The 24,551-nt window shown below is 40.5% G+C and overlaps 1 protein-coding gene and 1 long non-coding RNA gene across 2 annotated transcripts; one reads left to right on the top strand and one right to left on the bottom strand.

Moving 5' to 3' along the window:
- Positions 1–2,443: 2,443 nt before the first annotated feature.
- LOC111252994 (sodium-dependent neutral amino acid transporter B(0)AT3-like) lies at positions 2,444–21,376 on the top strand. The gene is made up of 17 exons (XM_022811746.2): positions 2,444–4,249; positions 6,688–7,054; positions 8,222–8,284; positions 8,702–8,842; positions 9,198–9,336; positions 9,503–9,643; positions 9,840–10,006; positions 10,387–10,548; positions 10,938–11,048; positions 11,292–11,419; positions 11,660–11,733; positions 12,102–12,290; positions 12,699–12,839; positions 12,985–13,144; positions 13,388–13,550; positions 14,322–14,513; positions 14,765–21,376. The coding sequence occupies exons 2-17, from the start codon at positions 6,998–7,000 to the stop codon at positions 14,831–14,833; spliced, it is 2,097 nt and encodes a 698-aa protein (XP_022667481.1). The 5' UTR covers positions 2,444–4,249; positions 6,688–6,997; the 3' UTR covers positions 14,834–21,376.
- Positions 11,258–13,488, bottom strand: LOC111252995 (uncharacterized). The gene is made up of 4 exons (XR_002674444.2): positions 13,380–13,488; positions 12,089–12,326; positions 11,841–11,953; positions 11,258–11,389 (listed from the first exon to the last, which is right to left on the bottom strand). It is a non-coding gene; the product is annotated as an uncharacterized LOC111252995 (long non-coding RNA).
- Positions 21,377–24,551: the final 3,175 nt, after the last annotated feature.

The raw sequence follows: 24,551 nt of genomic DNA on the forward strand, positions 1-24,551 counted from the left end.
CCTAATATCTTACTCCTTAGTCAAATATAGGAACGCGAAACAAGAATATAGCATAGGTGGTGTAAACTTAGAGTTGTAAACAATGGAGGTGTAAACAATGAGATCAGGGTGTTAGGGTTAGATTACGTTGTAGAACATACAGCCAGTCTTCTTCCACGCGCTAGAAAACGTTTTCCAGATAGTCTATACAATCGAGATCCGGTCTATACGATTTCCTATATATGTTGAACAAATCATGGTCCATGTCGCCTCCAGACCTAACTAAAGTAGACTGTTTTTAAAAAAAAAAAACTTAAATACATCTGCAAGATAGATAGCATGTAAATGCCAATGTAATAGATATTTAGCTACGATTACAAATATTCTAGACTGCTTTCGGATTATTGATAATTTTATAAAGATAGAGAGAACTCAACCGTTTATCGTGGCAAAATTGATTAATGTGACCTGGATTAATGAGAATCAAATGAAGAGAAAAAAATGATTTAACAAAAAAAAAAAAAATACGTAACAACAAAATTGTATGGTGATTTCTTTCGTCGAGGATGTCACGTAATGAGTGCTATGCATAGGTGTATATACGTATATAGTGAAAATTTCTTATCTTATATCTGTAAGGGACGCAGAACAAAGATGAGAATGTGTCCGAGAAGATTTTCACTCGTCAGTTGGTTTTCGCCCTACTCCCTTTGTATATGAGGTTTTTGACTATTTAGATAACGAACTATATAAATATTGACAATATCAAACTCATCGACCCGAAACGAAGAACCGAAATCACCGACTGGTTCTAAGTTTTAAGCTTCCTTGTTCATGTAGATCATTCATATTGAGCGAACCACATGTTCTTCTAGTTTGCAGTGGTATGAATATGTTGATTCATCTAGATAGTTAATGTTTGAAAAAAAAAAATGAGCTACATTTAAAATAATAGGAATAGGTTGACATTCTAAGTGGGGTTGTTCGAGATAGCCGTGGCTAAGTATTTGCAACAAGCATTCTGCCCACCCCGTGTTTTATCGCGTCACAATGGTCGCACTACACGTTTTGTAGTAACATGGTGGCAGTATTCTGTGTGATAGTCTACATCATACAATCGAACGTTTCGAACACGAGACAAAACTTACAGCTTTATTATTACGATTCACGACGCGAGTAGCGCTACGCTAACATATGGGATCTGACGCCAACATGTCGTAATGCGATCATCATCATCTCGGTTAAGCTTTTCTTCGTTTTCGCTGTTCTTCGGGACGAAGAGGAAACTAGTGAGGTAAGTGAGCTACCTCCTAATGCTATCTCGTATAGACTTACCATGTTGTTTTAGGTCTTCAGCAATTTTCATTGTGTATTTCGATCGCTGATATGTCGAGTTGAGTCATCACCTAACGGTCGGAGTCTTGGCTAAACAATAGTGATCGTCGGTCACCTTAAAGCAACCACCTGCGCACTCTGAATCAATCTCTTTTACAACCAGATCATGGACTAATACGTAGAATTGGCATTCGTTCATTTGACGAGCGAGATTATGCAAATACTTCACTTCTCTATTTAAAGGACAAGGGCAAATTTTTTGAACAACAGAATAAAATAACGTTTAATTTCAGAAAGTACCCAGGCGTTTAATTACGCATATTGGCCATTAATAATTAAAACTCAAATTAGATAACTATTTGAATAACCACCTATCTTGAAAAAAAGCTTCGGCATTTTTGTTGGTACAGATAGTTGAACCCGGTGGTGTTGAACTATGCTAAAAAATTCGAATTCTCGCTGATATAGATCGACAAGCCCTATTTGCGGAACAGCTTGTTCCGTTTAGCGTGCCATACACACACCCGTCACTAAATCCAGCAAATGTACTGTAACAATCATACAATCGACGTCTTCACTCATACTATACTCTAATAGATACACAGCATAAATGTCCATTGTTTAACATACATACTGATTGGCTTTATTAATACGCGTTATGAGTAGTGACGAAAAAAATTACAACGACCATCCTACATTTTCCGTCATCAATGTCGATCAACTTCCTTCGATGATTTCGTAAATCCACTTAGTTTCTCCTATACGGTTTTTACGGCTCTGCGGGTGTAGTAGAAACAATAATAATAAAAGCAGTTGATATTACCTCTTTTTCCCATAGAAAGTCAAGCGAATCAAAAGCTTAATGATCCATTGATTTATATATATATATATATATACTATACGTATATTTGCCCCCTGCACGCCTCACTTGTTACACTCTCATAGATTTTTTCAACCGCAGTTCCGTTTTCGCTGTTAGCCGTTTAGCGTCTAGCGCTTGTTCTCAATCCACGACCAGCATTTGCCGTCAAGGGGATGTTCTCGTTCCTTCCCTTTTTCTTGTATGGCAGCAAAACAACGGAATGGTTCGCAGCGGCTGCCACTGTTCCATTCTATGAAAAGACCATCCATTGTTTAGCTACCATTCGCTCGGAGTGCCCTCTTCCTTTTTGTAATGGCTTGTCCATGTGAGCTTTTATGAGATCCTAATACCGCGCTAGCGACAAGGTCTCATAAAGCAGGACGATGATTTTGCCTTCGACTAGATAGATGACAAGGACGACCCTGTGCGGTAACGACCAATGCAGATGGCATTAAGGCCAACATATGTATGTTGCATGCGTCGGTTCTGCAAGTGAACGAGCAAGCTGTAAACACTTTGGGATGAAATGCGCGAGATGTCCTAGTACGTAAGTGCAAACGAGCTCAACGTTGAGGAAGGAGGCGTCCAAGCCTCTTATATCTGTCTCAAGCTCAGGTTGTATTATGAGTTAGTGCAGAGGACCTTGGTGTTGAAGGGAATGGAGCACTGCGGTAATGGATTAGGGCTGGTCGAGGGCTGTTGCCCGAAGCGAGGGACAAAATAAGATACCCGTTCGTCGAGGGGTCGTTGCCCTCCTTTCGCCCTCCAGCGGCGGTAGCACTAGCAATATGAAGTCCCCTTTTGACCCTGCCCCAAACCTTCGACGAACGAGAGGAGACGTTGTGGGGGCGGTCGAAACCACAACAAAGTTCTCTCCCCTTCAATGCGTTCAACTCTGGCCCTCTACCTTCTACCTTTCAGGACACACTCCAATGGTGGCCCAAATGGCCCCTGTACACTTCATTCGCTGCTATCACCATCACCATCACTGTCACTGACGACGACGGCGAGGATCCGATTTTGCTGTCTCCCTCCAACGGCTGCGGCTACTTCTTTGAGATTACAAATACCGTGAGCCTTAGCACGGCTGAATTCAACACGGACTCTAACGGATAACAGCGGAGAAAAAGCCACCTGATAGCTAATCGAAATAGCATCAATGGCAAAGGAAACAGCGGTGACATCAGTGGCGAACGCCGTAATGACAGCAGCGCGTCGCCGTTAGCGGCAACCACGATTCACAAGGCAAAAACATTGAAGTGAAAGCGGAATTCGGCCGGATTCCAACCCAAATAGACACACGACTCCCTGATACGACAATAAGATAGGTGCGCGCTGGCGGTAGCTTGATTAGACTAGCTCTGGCAGCACGAAACGGGAACTCCAAGGCGCTCTCAACGCGGAAAACAGTTACAATTGCACACAATGGAGGGTGGAATGAACAGCGGGCAGAGAAAGTTTCAGTGAGCAAACGAGATCCGGCTACGCGTTAACGCGCGTCAGATCAATCAGAGGTATCCACTAGCTGCGGCTGCGGAAACAAGCAAAATGTTATAATAGTTACAGTAACGGCAGGAAGTTATTGCTGTGGTTTGTTACTAGTGTTGTTGAAAAAAGGTGTAACCCATCAGACAGTTTATGACCTAAAGCTTATTTGCTTCGGAAACTATCTAGTAAAGACTGTTATTTCTTCTTCTCATCAATAGAACAGTGCTAGAGCTACGACTAGTAACTCCTATAACGAAGGCGCCAAAGAAGTGGCTAGTTATTGCAGTGAAGCAAACGTGAGAAGCTCAAGATAAAAGCAAAATAAACGACAACGATGTAAGGAAGACTGTCGCTGTTAATGAAGATTGTTCCTGGTCGATGCCAGGCCTCATAGAACGTAGCTTGCCGCTACTAATACTGTCATTTCGGCGATCTATTTTGTATACATCGAATGGATGGAATCGAAGTATGCATGAAATTAAGACGACGTTAGTACCTCTAACACAGACGATACAACGGTGGTGACCTCGTCGACTTGGAAACTTGCACAGACATTCCTGTTTATGAAGTGCATAATCGTAAAAAGTACGTAATAACGAAATGTAGTTAAGTGAGCCGTTTAAAGTTGTTGATTGAAAAAGAGCTAAGCAAGTGGTAGGTAATGATAATCGAAGGTATTGGTAGATAGGGGAAAAACGACACGTCTATATACGTATACGAACCTGGTTCATATATATATAGGTATGTGCAAATCGTAATGTCACATACTCCTATACAATTAGTCAAAAGCGGCGAGAAGTGATAAAGCGTAGCTTTTTCGGAAATTGTGTTGGTTCTCCTCGTCGACGGCTCGATATTTCTATGTTTTCCTATTTTCGTCCGATGCAAAAGTGTAGTGCAGGAAATCAGACGCAATGATCGGTTGACGCTGGGGCATGAGTACGGATAAAAGTGCAGTGTCCAAAAATAGAAATACTATCAGTATACCATATAGAAATCGATGGTGTATGTACGTTGTTAGGCGTTGTATTGCGCAACAGAAGCTGCTACGACAACGCAAGCCATAGTAACGGTGTCTATACTGTACCAAACACAGAAAAAGCAGGCAGAGAAAGTACAGCCACACAGCCGTGACGTATCGTTTTGGTCAATCGGCGCTGCTGTCGAGACTCGCCAGGTAACACTAAAGTGTGGAGCGCTCAGTGTCTACCTGTGGTTTTGTTTTTCTAAAGAACGTTTCTGTTTGGCTCCGTTATAGTTAAATTGGCAATGAGTTTTTCGTCCGACATGTACCATGATAGTATCTAAAAGGGCCAGAACCGTGTGGCTGACCCTTTGTTGTTTGTTTGTTTGTGAAGACTATATGAGCTACCTTCGTTATCTGAAGGATGTGTACTAATCAACTGGGCATCATTCGGTCTCGATTTAAATTGCTGAGCGTACATAATGAATATGACTAACGAGACCCCAGGCGGATTGACTAAGCTAAAAAACATCTTTTTATAACTGTTTTAGTTAATTGCTTGTGCCATCATCAATTCTGATGATTAATCCTAACAATATCTGGAGCTACATAGCGTTTGTAGAACATGCCGCATATCGGAGCCATTACATCATTGATCCCTTCTTGCTAGCCATGCTCACAGCATATAAGCTGCGTCAAACAGCAGGCGTATTCAATATTCAGCTTTAATTAAATCAAGAAAGTAGGTAGTAAAGCCGGCAACATCTTATAAGCGATGCTGCTTCCTCTGTGAGGCCGTTGTCGTTCCATTTACACGCAGCATTCGACGGCATATAATACAAGCCGATGCTGTGAGGTATATGGACTCGTATATACCGTACTTGTCCGTAGGTAATAAAGCAGCAACGAGGGTTTCTAAGTGTTTAAAGGACTGTAAAACAACTCAGCTGAGAACAGTTGAGCCTACCGGCCTGGGAGCACGGAACTTCACGTGCAGGTAAAGAATCCGTAACCTCTTTCGTGCAGGACAGTTTTTACTAGATCGCCATACCTTTACATCACCCTATTAATATCTAAGGGGTTCGTTGAAATTTATTTCTGGAAACAGCAGTGACAATGGGTTATCACAGCACGTTAAACAACATAGTTCACAAATACGGGGCGTCTGATCGGTACAGAAACTATATATATATATATATATATATATATATATGTATATATATAGACACTATTCAGAAAATTTATGTGGCGCTTTGTAAACCCATGCCTATGGAAGTACGCTGCTTGTAGAACTTTTAAAAGCAGGAAAACGTGTTTACGAAATGTATCTTTTCCACTTAACAATATGCACGTTGCGTTTCATGAAATGTAAAAAAAACCCACGTATAAAATAGTATGTGCGGATTATGATTTCCTATATATTATAGCTGCTTTTTTCAAGATGATTAGATGGTAGCAAAACGATATGACTCGCCGACTGTGTGGGTACTTGTAAGGACAGTACGATGAAACAAGAGGACATCAAATTCTAAGAGGTCAAGAAAGGTCCCTTGACAACCGCCTAGGCTAAAAAGGATTACTATAAAATATGATAAGTTGTCTAATTAAAGTAAAGTAGCTTACCTCATCAGTGTCCAAATGCCGCTGCCTCATTCTATACGTCTCACGGATGCTGTTCATTAGGCCACGTCCAACGAGTTGGACAGCAGCGAGTCGGCGTACAATCGTTGCGACTAGTTTAAAGGGGACTCTGCTCTCAATAATCTAAGAATCAGCTGATTCGGTTTATTTATGAGTGTCCTCTGTTATTTCCTGTGAGTTATCCTTATTTTATAGCTCAGTGTAGCTGATACTATAGTTTCAAAAGCTATCAGGATCGAGTCTTGTGTTGTCCGTTTCCAGGACCGACCTGGAGACAACGCTTTTGAGTTACGCGGATTATGTTGATGTTTCACCATAGATTTATGATAATTTATTTATCACAACTATCTACTGAATGGAATTTAGAGCTTGTACAGGTTTGACGGCTAATACGATATCTCCAACTATGTCATTACAGAATATCTCGAAACTCCTCGACTGCCGACGCTAACAGCAATTACCGCGTCTTCAACTAAATATTGTGTCGGAAACTTAACAAACGAACTTATAAAGACCGTTAGCCACTGGTGAAGACCTAAACATTACCGCATAACCAGTGATATATGCATCAAGTCGTGCAAATAGGACCTCATAATTCTAGATACCCGTATAGGAGGCACCATGTATAACGAAGTCCCGGCAACAGACGAAGGCCGCTGAAGCAAGTAAAGCCCAACAGACACTCTCGGCTCGGTTATTTCAACACTTCGAAAAAACAACACATCGCCATGCAGAATATTCTCAGGAAGCAAAATACTGTTGCGGAACTGCCCGTTGGTCCAAAGGTAGGTACCATGGTAGTGAGGCTTATTTTTTGATCCCTGTGTTTCGGCCGAAACTCTACTTGGACGTATGGACACAGCAGCAGAAGCAGCATACATCGTCTGGGGCACAGAGTCCTTGCACCGAACTGAAACGCCACTGCGATGCTAGCTAGAGAGACAGATCATGCTCGCATTTCTATGCCTTCGCTGCCACTCGAAACCCGACGCTAAGCTTAGACCACATGCTTATCGCCCCTATTTCATTGTTAGCGATTTTTTGTTTTTAAGCCGTACGGAAAGCTTTCAAATGAAAAGAACGCATCGATCCATAGATAAGCTCTTATTCTTTTTAACGAGTGCGAATACGCTGCCTTAAATCTGTTTGGATGTTTGGATGTTTGGATGCAAGAAGAAGCATATGACAACCTAGTTCTTACTTCTATCCTTTACCTTTTTTTCCCATGGCTAAATGCGAATCGTTTGTACGGTAGGTTGTTCCTTTGCTGTCTATGCATTTATCTGTTCGCAAGCTCACGTTTCCTCGTTGACCTCTCGTTTTTTCTGCTCGTTGGCGCGAGGTCCCGTGAGGAAATAGCAACTTGACTAGGGCACGACCAACGTAGGGACAGTCGGCCCATGTTAACAGTGGAATTATGTCATAGACCTTTTTATTATTGTTTTGCACTTTGCCACTACCTCACGCACGCTTAATGCATGTCCCGTTTTAGACAGGTATTACGGGGCTAGCGGCAACGTGGCAATGACAACGGAGCAGCTGCCGTTCGCCCAATGCAATTAGTGTATCGTACATTGTTAAAAATCCTTAAATTTGGTCTGCTGATACCTTGTCTCGTTTTGTCCGCCTTCATATTAAATAGGAAAAATGCAAGAGAAAATGTTTTTCTAAGGTCATCAAACATGTGTTTCTTTTAAAAGCGGGCAAGAAGAAGAGGAGCCAGTCCATAGATGTTTCTGTATTAAACGAACAGCGTTTACCATTTGAGGATCTCACAAAAACTTGATGCCCTCTAGGATATATTTGTTGTTCTCTTATCTTTTAGTTTATATATATTGAATGAGAAAACTATGTTGGTAAAGTCTTTGACAAGCTTCAGTTAAGTGTTGATGCGATGCGATTACATAACTGCTAGATCCGTACATTAAGAAATGAATATATGGCTATTCTAGGTCGAACTGCGAGAAATGCAAGGACCGCTTCTGCCAGATGGAACCGATGCCAGCAATCATAATGTGCGTGTCACTTGTATTACAATACTAAGCGCCACCCAATGTTTGATATTAAAATGAAGATTACCTCCGCAATCTTCCTGGGAAGATACTTGCATCTAGCTAGGGCACAAACAACACACTTTAATTGCTAACGGTATACAAACGAAGGTATTGCTTGTCTTTGTTAAATAGTATATCTGTTAACGACAGCAGCTTTAGAAGGCGCTACCTGCGCGTTCCGTCGACACAAGCTCGTATTCTTCCCCGTTCCCAATACCTTGAAACAATCAAGCTAGGCTTAAAGAATAAAAAAATACAAAACATTTTATTATTTTTCGACAAGTCTGCAATGATTGTCGTTTTTTACCACCCCTACTATTGTTTAATGCTAATTTCTTGTTTGCTTCCGCTGTAATTTCTCCTCGGCTCCTCGGACAGAACTACGGGACAACAAATCAGGCATTTGAAGCTGACGTTGCTACGATAACCGGCCGTGACGAAAGAGACGCGGAAAATGATGATGATGAACGCAATCTCGCCGCTCCAGGAAAGGGCAAAAAGGGGCATCAAGTTTTCAAGGTATAAACAAAAAAGCTTCATAGCATAGAAGGGCAATCGCCGTTTGTGAGATAGTAAAACCACGAATTCCATAGCAAATGTATAAAATAGTTGAAACAGGTGAACGAAATATCTATTTGTATTGAAGCTCTGAAATGCTTTGATAAAACCAATGATGGTTTCCACGAACGAGGTATTGAACGAGGTTGGTCCAAGTAGTAGTCGAAAGTATTATACAATTATACATAAACGCGAGAGTAGCGTTCTAGAGAAAAACCATTAGTTACCACTTTATTAAGGGAAGTCCACGATATGGACGGATGGGTGTTGATAGGGGCCAAAAGGACAAAAAGGATAACAATTGAATCATTTATAGGCGTCGTGTCCAGAAGGAGCTGAAGATGAGCGAGAGTCGTGGGACAGCGAACTGCAATTTATTCTCGCCACAATTGGTTATGCCGTTGGTCTTGGCAATGTTTGGCGTTTTCCTTACCTAGCGCAAAAGAACGGGGGAGGTAAAACCACGAACTTGAAATATAATCTAAAAGTGCATTTTAAAAATTTGTCGAGCTATTAGTTAGATTTCAAAGTAGCAGTGAACTCTTTTTGTTGAATTGGATAAGATGGCTTCATCTAGTACGTGATGCAGCTTCTTATCTTCTGTTTTTCGTTGCTATGTAGGGGCCTTTTTAATTCCATATTTCATTATGCTGGCCATCGAGGGACTACCCATCTTCTATATGGAGCTCGCTGTAGGCCAGAGACTCCGTAAAGGAGCTATTGGAGTATGGAACCTGGTGTCACCATTTTGTGGAGGAATCGGTGAGTTTATTTCTATCTATTTAGAATCATCATCGCAAACTATTCGTTGCAGTTAAGCGGAAAAGGTCGGACGACGTTAGATTTTTCCGTTCCTTGGCTTCAAACAGACTACAAACGGTCATTTTAACAAACAAACTTATTCAAACTTGTTAAAGCCCAAACTGTTTTTACTTTTTTGTACGATCAATTGTTTTAGGTATGGCCTCGGCTGTGGTATCGTTCAATGTGGCACTTTATTATAATACCATTATTGCGTGGTGCCTATACTATTTTCTGCAATCATTCAGCACGCCGTTGCCCTGGGCAGAATGCCCACACATCATTACGGCAAATGACACTGCACTAATCGTACCTGAGTGCCAGGTAAATTAATGATTTGTAAATCAATGTTCCATCAATAGTTTCACATATATGCGCATAAAACTGATAATATAAGTAAATTAAAGTAAATATAGGTTTTGTTTAGGCTGCTAGGATTTCTCGTAGTTGATCCTTGTCTGCTCATATATTGCTTTACAATAGCCTTTGGTGTCGTTTTAACATTTGTATATTTGATTAGCCAAATTTGAAGCTAAGCTTAAGGCTTCGTAGCATCTTTTTTTAAAAAAGCGCGCCTGCATTTTGTCACATTAGTGTAGGTGTGGCGATAGCAGGTTATGAGAGTTGTAGCTTATAAACTTAGCATAGCGAAAGTTCAAACGCTGATTTCATTTTTTAACGATGTCTGACAATTTCATTTGCAGAAAAGCAGTCCGACGCAGTATTTCTGGTACCGGGTGACGCTCGACATTTCACCGGATATCGGGTCTCCGGCTCCTTTCAATTACAAAATCGCATTGTGCCTTGTCGCCGCCTGGATCCTCTGCTACATGTGCATGATAAAGGGTATCGCCTCATCAGGAAAGGCATGTGCCGCTGGTGATACGGTGTCGTAGCGCGTCAGCCAAAAAACTTCGAATAGGCTTCGCTTTTTTTTCAATGAAAAGCTACTCGCACAAGAGGGCAAACTACAAAGTTAAAGAATGACTGATACGCGACAAATATCTGATGGCATGTTTCGATAAGCAGTCATTAACAAAGTGCGATTTAGCTTTTCAGCCTTATCGGTTGAAGTAAGTGGGCGAGAGATTTAGAAGATTAGGCAAACATATGTCTTCAAGGTTCATTTTCATGCGATGGGAAAAAAGCGACACGCGGTTGAGATCATAACATTCGAAGTTTCTCAGACGAAGATACAAGTTACACTTTGCCATCTTGTACGCTGATATTTACATGGTTAATGTGGTCTTTCTAGGTGGTGTACGTTACGGCGACTTTCCCTTATTTCGTACTGATCATTTTCTTTTTCCGCGGAGTCACCCTTGAAGGAATGGCGGATGGGCTGATCCACCTTTTCAAGCCGGATGTAAGTCTCTGTACAGTAACTTTGTTTTCTTCTTCCGTTGTTACAAAATGCCACGTAAAGACGTTGGCACAGCATCTTCTGTACAATGTTCCATCTTCTACTGTCGCAAACCAAGTAAATCTTTACTACGAATAACCCTATGCCGTTTGTACTATTTCGTCGTTTGCCTGCCGATTTTGCTTGCGACAAGTTATTGTCCTATTAAGGGCAGATCTAGCATTAATCATCTTTTGTCGATCGTAGTGGACAAAACTCGGCGACCCAATGGTCTGGCTTGAAGCGGGCACCCAGATCTTCTTCTCGCTGGGCCTAGCGTTCGGTGGACTAATCGCGTTTTCCTCCTACAACCCCGTTCACAATAACTGCTTCAGGTATCTGATTTTAGCTGTTTTTTAACCTCTCAGTTCCTAAAGGCCTTCTGAGTCTTCAACAGTATCTAACATTAGTTCAGCGCTTTTCCCGTAGATAAAGGATTCTTTTTAATCTAATTAGAGCCACCAAAAGTGACGCCGGCAATTTTACATGGAATAATTCATTGTATTAAAGAACTGACCTGTTTTGGTAGCAATAGAATTTAAACAGATAGTTTTACACTATACGTCATATTCTAGGGATGCCGTAGTAGTGTCTTTCTGTAACTGCGCCACGTCGATGTTCGCTGGGATTGTGGTGTTTTCAATTCTCGGTACGTATTGACCAACTTTTACAGTCAACGATAAACTACAGTTGATAATAACCGGACCGTTTACTTCTAAAGTACACGTATTAGATCCAAAGCCATAGGCTACTTACGTAAACTTAACGCTTGACGCTCACACGCAATGCAGTAGGATCTGGTCGGCGTGACTAATGCCGCACTGAGTGCCTTTAATGCTACCTGTTCGGGTCCGGACGTAATTGAAAATCTGATGATGATAAAATCCGAAATAATTTTTCAGTTAGTTATTCTTATAACTGCATTATTGTATTAGAACGTTATTGTTGTTGCATCAACATGCATGTAAGAATAGGCTAAAAAAAAACCTAAATAAAAAAAGGACCTTTAATACGTAGGCTTCAAGGCGCACATGACAAATAAACGTTGTCTAGCGAACAGGGCGCTTCGATTTCCTAATATAACGCATCCGCCAAAGGGAGCCGTTGGTTGGAATGAGTGTAACTTGGAAGAGGAGCTACAGCAGAGTGCCTCTGGCCCAGGCCTGGCTTTCATTGCTTTTACAGAAGCCATTAATCAGTTCCCAGGTGAGCAGAGCTCGCACTTAAGGCGTTCCTGTAAAACTAAGAATAAATGTTTTCGATTTTACATCCCTTACTGATTGAGTGCTGCTTCAAACGGCTCGCTTCTACCAGCAACACGAAGCTAACGGCATGTTTATTTTCGACTACCAATCGCTAAAAATGTCCAATTTCCCTGCCACAAAACTTATATGGGCGTTTAAGGAGCCTAGAGTGACTTTCCGAAAATCGTTTACCGACATATTTTTTTAATGTTTTTAAACAATTTCATACAACTTAAATGGGCAGCGATCATCAAATCAAAGAAAGACAGCATTCGATTTAATTTAGTATTTCTTTTATAGTATTTTCCGTAAATAAATTGTACTAGTATTTATATGTTCATTTGATCACAACTGTTCTGCTATCTCGTAGGCGCACCGTTCTGGTCGGTGCTATTCTTCATGATGCTATTCACACTGGGCATCGATAGCCAGTTTGGCACCCTGGAGGGGGTGGTCACCTCCATTGTCGATCTCAAGCTATTTCCCAACCTACGCAAAGAATTACTCACAGGTATTTATTTACGCGTCTGCCTACTATTAATCAGATGTATTTAATATTAGTGCAATGCCTGTATCTATGTTTAAGCAAGGTGTGTATAGAACGAATGTGAATCAGACAATCAAAAACAAACGTTCCTACTTGCGTTGTTTTCTAGGAAGCATTTGTGCACTTTCGTGCGTTCTTTCCATGATATTCGCCCATGGGGCAGGCAACTACGCGTTTACATTATTCGACAATTTCGCTGGCAGTTTCCCGTTGCTCATTATCGCGTTGGGTGAGACAATTTCTATCGCATGGATCTACGGGCTCAAACGGTACGAACCGATGCAAAATGGCGGCGCCATAACTGGCGCAGCGCGCATATAAACCGTTGAAAGACTTCGTTACACGTTGTATTTCTTTAGGGTAAATCCTTAGGGTTTGTCGTAGATTACTGATATTAAAACATCCGCTTGCGTGGTACCGATGAAGCAAAATTACAGGCTAAAAAGCTGTAACTCATAAAAAAAAATGCATATATTATAAATTCGAATCTAATACAGCCCTTACCTTCGCAGATTTAACGACGACATCGAATTAATGACTGGCGTACGACCCGGATTTTATTTCAACGTCTGTTGGAAGTTCCTTGCCCCAGTAACAATGCTCACTATTCTTGCTGCTTCATTTTATAAAATCTTCACCGGAGGCATACAATACGAAGGTTGGGACCGCGAACAGGTAGGTTAGATGTTATTAAATACTCTCAAATTTTTTCCGTTCGGAATCAGCACGTTTATTTGTGAAGTTGTTTCACCAATCTGCCGATTATCAAAGGCTGGAAATGACAAGCGCAGACGCCACTAGCCGAACTATCTCTTGCTTCGGCATCGTTCTTATAGACGGAACTTTGAAATACTCAGATCGCATTTGGTATCGCAAACAAGAAAAGGTTCCTTACGGGTATATCCATAGGGTGGACATTACCATTATATTATATTAAAGAAAAGATAGGATACCTCTTAAGATGAAGTGAACGAAATTAACTCTAAAATATAGGCTTCATATGGAGTGCTTGACTATAAATGTTCCTTATTCGTTTTTGGCTCCAGCTGAATAAACCGAATATTTTGTCTAAAACATAAATAATAATAAAAAAAAAAAAAAAAAAAAGAGATTTTTTTCACATGATTATTGGACTATACTTGCGTACTTACGCTGATTCTAAGTCGTAGTTTTCGCGGTAGCGGTGTGTATTGAAGTTGCAATCTTCGAACTTCTTCGTTTCTAGCGAGTGGTTGAACTCTTCATCCTGCGAATTTCTTAAAGCCATTATTATGTTAGATTATCGAAGGTACTATGAAAAAACATGTATGTAACTCCGTATCATTAGTTTTTTTTTTGTACGGAAATTCCCCGTCTAGAGTCAGTCGAGTCGTATATTATAGCTATGCGTAGTACAATACATTCGTGTTTACATTTTCCCGTTTTTTTAATTAATCAATTTTTTAGGCGATTCCTATCCCGCTATCCTGGCCAGGTTGGTGCATTCTCCTGATCATTTTCCTTATTGGTGTCTCGACAGTCTGGATTCCACTGGTAGCAATCTTACGTGCCGGTGGCGTGACACTTTTGCCGCCGGAAGAGCCAGCTTGGTTCCCTGCAGACGAACTACGGGAATTTTATGGAATCACGGAACATGAAGTAAGCAACTAATTTAGTTCGGGCACCAGCATCTAATAAGACGACCAATAGGTAGCAAAAATCGTCTATGGTCGATGCTAAAGCAACCAAATATTATTATTGTATATTTACGTAATTACTGCGGGCAGTGCTAAGAGCCAATGACAACGTTCTGTTCCGGATGTGATTTACCTGTGGTCATCGCACGATCTGACTAATTCCGAACAATGTGAATCGGCTACATTTTGAAATCCACCTATCGTTATTTGCAGGTTACACCGTTCGAACGGTGGCTTTTCTGCCTACAGGACGATCGGCCTGTAGCCCTTAACGACTACTAGTTTCTACCCGGTTTTCTGGCAGTAGGAACGAACACTTCAATACAAGCAAGGCACAACATGGGCGCGGAAAGGAATCTGCATCTTGATGTATGGCCACGATCTTGTAGCGAATACGGACGACAGGACACTGGCAATCGACAAAAAGGCCGCTAGAATATTAACTCAGGTGACGAAAACGCGTTCAAAATTGCCGCCACACTAACTGCTATCATTTTGCGGCGGCTTCGTTAGAACTGTTGTTTCCTTTACAGAAGGCTGCAGTAGGCGAGTGAAAGCTGCAGTTCGGAACTGGATGTGGACATTTTTCCTAGCGAAAAGCCTAATGCCGCAAATGATATCAGATGCATAATCGTATACTATCAAGTTTACGATAAGAAGTTGTAGATGGCACCCACATAAATAATATTTGCATTATATAACATGAATGTGATGCTGAGGTGGCTGAAGCCGGTATAATCCAGCTACAATATACCCTTGAAAAGTCGTTGTTTCCTTGTGTGCGGGGCCGAACAACGGCAAAATATGTGACAGATTTATTAAATATAGTGTCCAAATCGGACTTAGGAACAGGCCTATTGGCCAATTGAACATGTGTTTACATTGTAAATAGACAGTCAGCAATATGATATTAGTATCGTGATCTTAGCAAGAAGTTAGCGGGAAGAAGTTAAAAATCATTGAAGATGGTGGTCGAGGCAATACTATTATGAGGGAATGTGAAAACTTTTTTTTCAATAAAAACATACATTTATTCTAATGTCATCGTAAGATGATCGCCGAACAGTCGTCATCAGGCTTAATTAACGCGTAGAGTTGGTGGACTGTGCTAACCCCCAACCTCCATCAATCAACGAAACATTCAGCGACCGACAAAGTCAGCCATTTTCATTCACACGCAGAAACATCTATAGTGGGACTTACGAGCGGCCGATAGCAGATTTTGCCTTCGATTTAAACCTAAACTACCGATATGCGCAGTAGATGATCGTTAGAAATAACTATACGCTACAAAGGGATGGGGTATATGCGATGTAGCGCACGGAGCCAGAGCTCATGTTCTCGGCACCATTTCATCCAGCTGTTGTACAAATCTCGCAGAATTCAACTCAAAATCATAGCCTGAATAGCCAACAGACTTTATGCGTGATGATCCGAGCATCTCCGCTGTCATGATTCTTGCATCCTCACAGGATTCTCTCATATAGAAACGTAAATATGTATCACGCTGCCTTAATAAGAGTGTCCCACTAACCAAGGGGATCTCTACGAATGAGCTGTCACAGGTTGTTGTAGAACGATTATATACTAGCACGAATGTATTGGATCGAGTAGAGCTAAGTAATAATTATAATTATAGTAATTAATTATCCTATCGAGTCACTCTGTTCGTGAATGTGATGGCGTAACAGCATGAGACAAAGTCGCACTGAAGTAAAGACACTCAAACTATATTATTTTCCAAACGGTAGCACTGCGCACATAAAGATGACGAAGGTTATCTCTAAAGTCCCTTCTTTTAGAAAGGTAGAAGGTGAGACCCATTGAAGGAAACCACCGTTGACAAATCTCTGAAACAAAACTAGAAAGGGATTAGTTAATACGGCGCCTGAACGAACTAATTAGTATTATTGCGCTCTGATAAATGCACACTTGAGGAGGTAATACTCGATACGCTAAATGAATTGTTAAAAATAGCATCTCCCTTAAGCAAAGCACGTACGAGCCTATAAAAGTATATGTACCGTAGACGATATGGTAATTCAGAGGGGAATTCGTTTTCCAAAATATGACCAGACGCTCTTAGAACATCAAGGAGCCAGTAGCCTGAACTACAAAAAGTGATCACATCTTCTATACACGCCACACCTAAGAGATATTTGACGACGTTATACTGCGTATCTGGATCTTCTAACACTCACTATTCCATATCTACCAAAAATACACTCTGTTACATTTCTGCGATAACCTATTTAAGGCTACTCATACTAGCAGCGCTTGCGACGAACCTTAACGTGTATTGCAAGCTCATCGAGGCCTTTTCTGTTCAAATGAGCCGGCCAATTCTTCTTCGAGTGTACACGTTCCTCAATGGCAATAATTTGGATAATAGGAAAGTTGTGTGCGCCACTTTGGTGACTGTCAACGTCTCAATTTTCAAACTACAGCTCTTCGTACAATATACTTCTCTATTTAATAATGGCCGGGGAGGATGGCAAGAAATATCCAGCCTCAATTGCCTTCCTTGAGCCGTGAAATTCGGCAGAATGGGTAATACTGTCCGAGTACTTTCAGATAGTGCGTTACATGTGTAAGAAGGCGGCGAAACCTAATCAGACCTGCTACATCATATACGGGTGTGGTAGGCTGAATAGGGAAAGAATGCATCTTAAAGCATTGATGACGCTTGCCTTGGAAATTGCTGGCGCTGCTGGCTCTCAGCTTTTTGCAGCAACGGTGTATATGAACGCGAATAACAGGTATATTTCTAAAGACAGAAGATACATATGTACGAATCTACTGGACTCGGGAAATTATCTACCAATCGAATATTGTGATGTAAAAGATTTAATGACTGCAAGTTCCATTAATGATTATAATTAGTAATAGGCAGTGTTGTAGAAGACACCGCTGTTGCCCGACGATGTCTTCTACAACACTGCGTATTACTAATTATATATATAGGTATGTTATTGTTCATATGAAGATGTTCTCGTCGTATCTTCTGGCAAAGTTTAAGTTTAATGATGCTTCATCTCGTATTCGATCAACGTCAATTTTCTCAATGTGAATAGCAGGAACAAGTCCCTTTTTTGTGGGTTTTTCTCTCTGTATCTGGCCTCCTTAACACTGATGCCATTCCGTATCTAACCAAGGCAGGAAGACCGAACTGGAGTCTTTCACTCAGTCCCCAAAACCAATAAGACTGATATTCTTCGAAAAAATCCAATTGTTAACTAACTGTTTTACTATTTCCTGTTACTGTTACACACTGATATATCAATGTCGTTGTTGACTCTTATTCAACAATTCCATCTTGCAACGCTCCGACAACAAGCCTGAACGGGAATGCTTGCCAGGGATGGACTTGAGATAGTTATTTGTCTATAGAATTTCGTTGGCTGGTTTCCAACGTCTTTACGCCTAACAGAATGGACAATTTTGCGTCGTTATCATATTTATACTCGTCTCGTACGATATGTCAGCCATCCAAGATCGTTTGGCCCTAACTGTAGGTCCCCGCGACCTTAGTGGGTAATGTGTCTGCCTGCTAACCTTATGAATATGTGGTGGTAAAAGTTCGAAGCTATTCGTTTTGTGGTGGTGGGCAATCGTATCATGAAGTACCACACTGCGATGTCGTACGTAAGACTATAAACATCTATATCTAATTTGTAAGCGTCCTCCAGCAACAGACACTATCCGGAATCAATGGCAATATTATAGGTATTATCAGGCTTATACTAAGCCGTATTTGTCACACAGTCACTAAACGCTAGAGTCAGCTAACAACAAGTAGCTGAAATGACGTACTCGGCCACTTACACAACGTCTTCTCGATTCACGTAACGCTCTCGAATCAATGCAGAAACGGCCAGGCAGACGATCGAGCAGACGCAAGCAATTGGTAATATAGATATACTCCATTGCTGTAAGAGATACCTTGCGGTTGGCTACCGAGATCGAAAAAACGTGACTGTATTAACACACCCAGGGGTTTCTCGCTGCGTCGAATCTATACTGCCACTAATAAAAAGGTTGGTTCTGGTCGAAATATTTTCTGTGCATCAATAGTAATACACAGGTAATGGGTTTATTTTCCGGCTGTGTGAGCAAACAGAGCAACCGACAACAAGTACCATATTGGTTGTCCTGCACTGTAGTGACAAAATGACCAGCGTTCATGTTATTGTTGCAAAGTACCAGCCACTATTTAGGGTACCGTAATAGAGAACACTGTAGCATACAGGTTTTCAGTTTAACGATTTGAGTTAGCCTTGTGGCCATTTCAGAAAGGATCATGTATACATATATGACAAAAAAAAAAAAGCAAAACTATTATTGTTATTATGCATTATATAATCCATATATTTACGTTGTATCTTATACGACGAATCAGGTATATATATGTAATTTGTGGATGTGTGTACTTGAATGGCGCTGCTGCTGCTGGTATAGCTACTAGCGCTATTGATCTTTAATTAATTAGCATTATCACTACGATTCACGAAGGCACATTGCTTGCTACACCTCGTGTACAAAAGCAGAACAGTCAAAGAAAAACCTGTTGTGCATTTTATTTTTTTGCTTTCATTGGTGTTCAGTCGTGGCTTTTCCGTAGCCAGGCTATTTACAACCGGCTGACGGGAGGCGGAACGATTTTTTCGTCCGTGGAAGCGTGCCAATTTTATGGTTGACCAACAGTGGTCGAAAGGTGTTGATCGAAGATCGATACATTATTACAGAAAGAAGTAATCGGACTGATTTTTTTGCAAGCAAGGCCAAGCTTAAACGGGAGAACAAAGCTTGATCTCATTGCTTCTTTGCCTATCGATGAGCATTGTTACGCTACAATAGCTGTAACGTCTCGATATGGGCAATGCGCTTGTATCGGCTGTTTCATTTTGCCGCGCTTTGAAGCAGAACTTGGTCGGATTGATTTACGTCGTCACAAGCAGATACCTCTATTAAAGGAGTTCAAACTGTTGAGAGGCGTCTTTTTGATGAAGTATTCACGCGAGCACTTCCGTTCCGCCAGTTTTTCCCTTCGGTAGAAAACGGTAATGCAATAAGCCATGAAGCAAAGCACAGTTCGTTAGTAAATCAATGGCGTACGGTCTAGCTGGCGTAATGAACTCAAGATGAGAGGCTGCCATATTCTGGCGCTGTGGGCAATTCAAACGTCGCTGGACATATGGATTGCCTTATCGACACATTATTCTCATAATAAAATCCGCCATGAGACGTGGCCATTCGAGGGCAAACTGGTCTCGTGTTGACCAACTCGTGCTGAAAGGTCTATTCACAATGTCGTACTACGACAGGCACTATTTTTTTTTGCATCTCATGCGTACATTTTAGAGCACCATCTACGTGCAGCTGAATGGAAACCAGTTACAGTAGAGGCAGAAACAGCATTAAACCAAATATTTAAAACCCTTAAATCAATTATAGTTGTATTCCAATAAAAAAAAAGAAGAAGAAAAAAAACGTGGCTGATTTGAGCACCGTGCTGGATAGCCGGTGGACTGGAGGAACAATTCCCGTATTTTTTCCTTTAACAACCGAATGTCAAAAATATCAACTGATCGAAATAATGTATTTTGGTACGACTATGATAATTTAATGGCGCGAGTCTAACTCTTAATAAAGCCTATTTAAGATGTTTAACTTATATTCCGTTTCAAGTCTCCATTCGGAATTCTGCCTTCACCGACTTTGTGAGGTTTCGCTCCTCTCTAGGTCGCTAAGGATATTTTTCGAGAGGACTTCAAAACCTAGATAAACCCTTATCTTCTTTTATAACACTTTGATAGCAAATACTTAGAAAAGTCGTTTATCTCGAACACAGAAACAAACAACTGATTCTATTGTGATTATTATGTACTGATCATATGAAACGTACAAACAAAGCAGAAATCGATGAAGTCGGTATCTTGAACTATCGGAGTAGCAAATAGTGAATACAAAGGTAAAGGGGTAACATGTTATATACTTGTGCGTATTGATCTCAGATGAACTCCGAACAATCGAACCGTTATGTTGATGGATAGATTTCTTGCCCGACGTATCAAAACAATGGAAGCGGACCATAGTTTTGAGCGAATTATGACAATTGTATACGGGCATTAAGATAACCTGTGAAAAAGCGTTAAGTTCAAATGAAATCCTTTGTGATTCTGTTGCAGGTTCGACAGATTTAACTTAACATTTAAACTGTAAATATTTGCAAAAATATGTAATAAGTTACGATTCACCTTGATGCTGTGTCATTGTATAATCCAACTTTGTCAGTTTTAGGAATGATCCTTTCTATCAGAAATGACAGGAACATTACAGACGCATAAAATAAAAACAAAAACATAACTATATATATAAGTGCTACCAAAGGGAGACGTAAAAAGGAATGCGTTCACCTGAACTATAGCGATGCAGCTCCACTAAACTCGACTAAATTAGAAAAAAAAAAAAAGAAAAAAAAACAAATATACACCAACACTGACATGGTTCCAAGTGAGTCACGTGTATTTGTTCAAAGAATTAAAAAAAATGAACGTAACAACTGACTAGATCACAATACAATAATTACGATATTACTAACAATTATAATAAAAGTATATAAATATACTCATATGACATAATAAATAAATATATATACACATACATATGCAGCCATTGTAGTACGTTAAAAGAGATCACCTTATCCTAGAAGACTGTATAGGAAACTCTTAAATCCAACATATATATATATACGTATATATATACATATATATATATATATACGTATATGGATGTGGTGAAATAAATATTGGCAACACATACAAACCCTTCGTGGTGTTGATTTCGGGTAAAGTTTTCATTACGCGGAGAAGGATAGTGAGCTAGCGGTTAATTTGTTCCTCGTCGATCAGTTCGAGCTCTGATACTCTACAGTAATCAATGGTTATATTTCGTCAACGATAGTGCATAGATCTGATATATAATGGTCCTTCAGTACTATGGCTAGCTAACGACTCCAAAAAGCAGTTAAAAAACGACGTGTACTTGTCCACTGCAATGTTTACCCTTCAAAAGATGCAATTTGTATTAAAAGGCATATGAAAACATTTAGTATTACTAAGTCGAATGTGAAGAATATTCATCGCTCACTATTATTATGTACAACTTCAGCTTTCTGCGCAAGGTTTTTTACATACAATATTGTAAGTTTAAATTAAGCCGCTAGATAGGTATAGAAAGTGAATCTATTGCAACGTCATAGAGTCAGACTATATCTACCTCCAGAGCTAGAAGTGCATTAATAAATAAGTAAATATATATACACATACATATGCAGCCAGTAAAGAAAATATCATATAATTAGAAATCTATTGTAGTCAGACTTGTAGTTACTGCTCAGGCCTATACACGACTAGGAATATTTTACTTGTATAGTCTACTATGAGTAGTACTGGCCTACTCATCTGTGAGGTAGCACGGATTGCAAATTCCAGATTTTTCGAAAAAAAAAAACGGAAAGTAAGAGGAACGTTCGTCTTTCCCTGTTGTGATTTTCTGGATGGTTAGCTCCAAGCAGGAGTCAACGGACTTTGAAAAGAAGCGCTGCTGTCATTCGCTAAGGGAGCCGATGAAAAGTTTTCTTACTAAACTAAATGAAGGTTCAGTATTATGCAGATCAATTAAAATATGCGCTCGTCTACACAACTGTTTCAAAAAGGTACCATTAATTTAGCCTCATACTAACTGTACAATCCTTAATGGTTTCCTTTGGAGTAATCCCCGTCGAATTCCTGAATCGACATTTACTTATTACTGAAGTTATTGAAAAAATAATTTTCGAATTAAATCATAGAAAATGATCTAAATGTCTTGCGTTTTTTCCGTGGCCGTAAGTCTTCATCTTCCTAGGCGTGTTTTGGGCTTTGAAAGGAGCAAAAACTATGCAACGTTAGCTTCCGTGAGTACAGTGAAATTGGTACGAATAGATTTTTTTATGCAAAAAAAAAACGCGATACAATTACCGGCGTGTAAGACGGTGAATTATCATGATGATGGTGTAATTTCTACAACCGTTCACTCAAATCAATGTGTTCACCAATATGTTACACACCATCAACCACGATTATAACGATCTGGGTTGGCCCAGGTTATGCTGGAAATTTGAAGCCAGTCCTATATCGACTTCAAGCATGACCTTGTTCTGCCCTCTTATTGAAGTGGGCGTCTGTACCGTGCAGGAAACGCCTTGAAAATGCGAGGTGCATGATTAGAAGTGAAGAAAAGTAAGAAAAATCATATTCTATATAGGCATACTATGACGTAGCAGTAATATCCGCAGAGGTATTCTGTCAGCTATCCAGAGAGTGCTGAGCGTCAGTCGATAGCCGCTCGCGCAGCCCCTCAGTCGCTTCACCGTCCAGCGTACCTAGAGGCAGAGCTACACGAAAAAAGTCACTCTCATATCGTTAGTCGAGTGAACGCAAAGAGTATTGGCTCCACCGCTAGCCGAGAAAAGAATATTGCATTGTCTACAGCCACCAGCCTAGTATTTCGAGGCAGGGACACATCTTGACGGTCAAGACACAGCCTTAAGCACATGACGGTAATGAGCACGCGCGTGCCAACGTTCAACTCGGCTCACTGTGGACGACCAATTTTTCGCAGGACTAAACACCAGTGTTTTAATCTGTCACTAAACAGCTCATCGTTTACAAACTTCCACACCGACGAATAGTAACATACAGTCAATATTTTGTTATTTTTTTCTTATCGGATGAAAAGCGAGTAATTATTACATGAGTGCGCACCGCGAAGACACGTACGCAGGCTCAGACTGTGTAGAATGACCTTAAATGAAAGGATTACTAGCCACCAAACTAGGGATAGCCACCAAAGTCTCAGGTAGCTGGTATGAGGTCTAGAAGATAACTACTAAACGTCTTTCTATCGGTATAGAGATTGATATATCTCTACATCTATTAGATATAGAGAGAGACAGAAAAATGTCTAGAATATTAATTGGTTCCACTTCTGTGTGCTATTTATTGTAGCTTCCAGTAACAATAGGAAAGAAGCGAGCCAGATTGAATTATTCTTTTGTAGTTTTAGGTGTAGGTAAATTTATTAGACACCGAAATATTGGTTTCTGTAGGATCTCGGGCTACTATATTGTACTTTTGTCCCTCCCGAAACACTCACTGTGAAATCAGCCCATGTCATAGTACTACCAGAATCACTGACCTTTGTTAGGTACGCGAAATCGTACTCAGATTATCTCATAGCTCTATGTTTCAAATTTTTCACATCCAGTATCGTCGGTTAGCCGTTCTATCGGACAGACGGCTGTCTCCCAGTACGACACGAAGTCTGCCTATGTCCGTGTGTGTGCCCAATAAGCTATGACGCAAATTATCCCACACCTAACCATAGCCAGCCGGCTTCAATGTAAACCACTTCCAATTACCTCTTATCTTCCAGCACAATTTCATTGACCCTATCAACTTTTTTGAACCTTCACTTTCTAACCGCCATTCGGCAAATCTCAACACCTGAAATCACTTTTAGGCTATCTAATTTTCACAGGCGTTTCTCTGGCTCTTGTTACCAGCACGATAATTTTTGCCTTGGATGAACATTATTGCCATTAACTTTGACTAGCCGAGACGCATATTCGCAATCGCAAACGCTAGCTTTGACTTTGAGGAACTTTTCTTTATTAGCTTGTTAATTGTAGGATGAAACATGTGTATAACTCTAGCTCTAAATCAAGATGGTCAATTTAACAATTAGCCAGTGTTCCATCGATGTTTAAAGTATTTCAGCCGTTAGATAGTACTTTACATGGCTAGCATGATAGCATTACGATAACATGAACCACCGTTGGATAGTTGAGTGGAAACTGGCGATGGTAGCGCCCTCGGCATTGCGCCGCCGAAGAGCTAGTTAAGAGAGGGAAAGAACGAAAGCAGACGATAACAGTCGTATAAGAATAGCTGACGGT

Source organism: Varroa destructor, unplaced genomic scaffold, assembly GCF_002443255.2.
Source record: "Varroa destructor unplaced genomic scaffold, Vdes_3.0 BEIS01000006.1, whole genome shotgun sequence".
NCBI lineage: Eukaryota > Metazoa > Arthropoda > Arachnida > Mesostigmata > Varroidae > Varroa > Varroa destructor.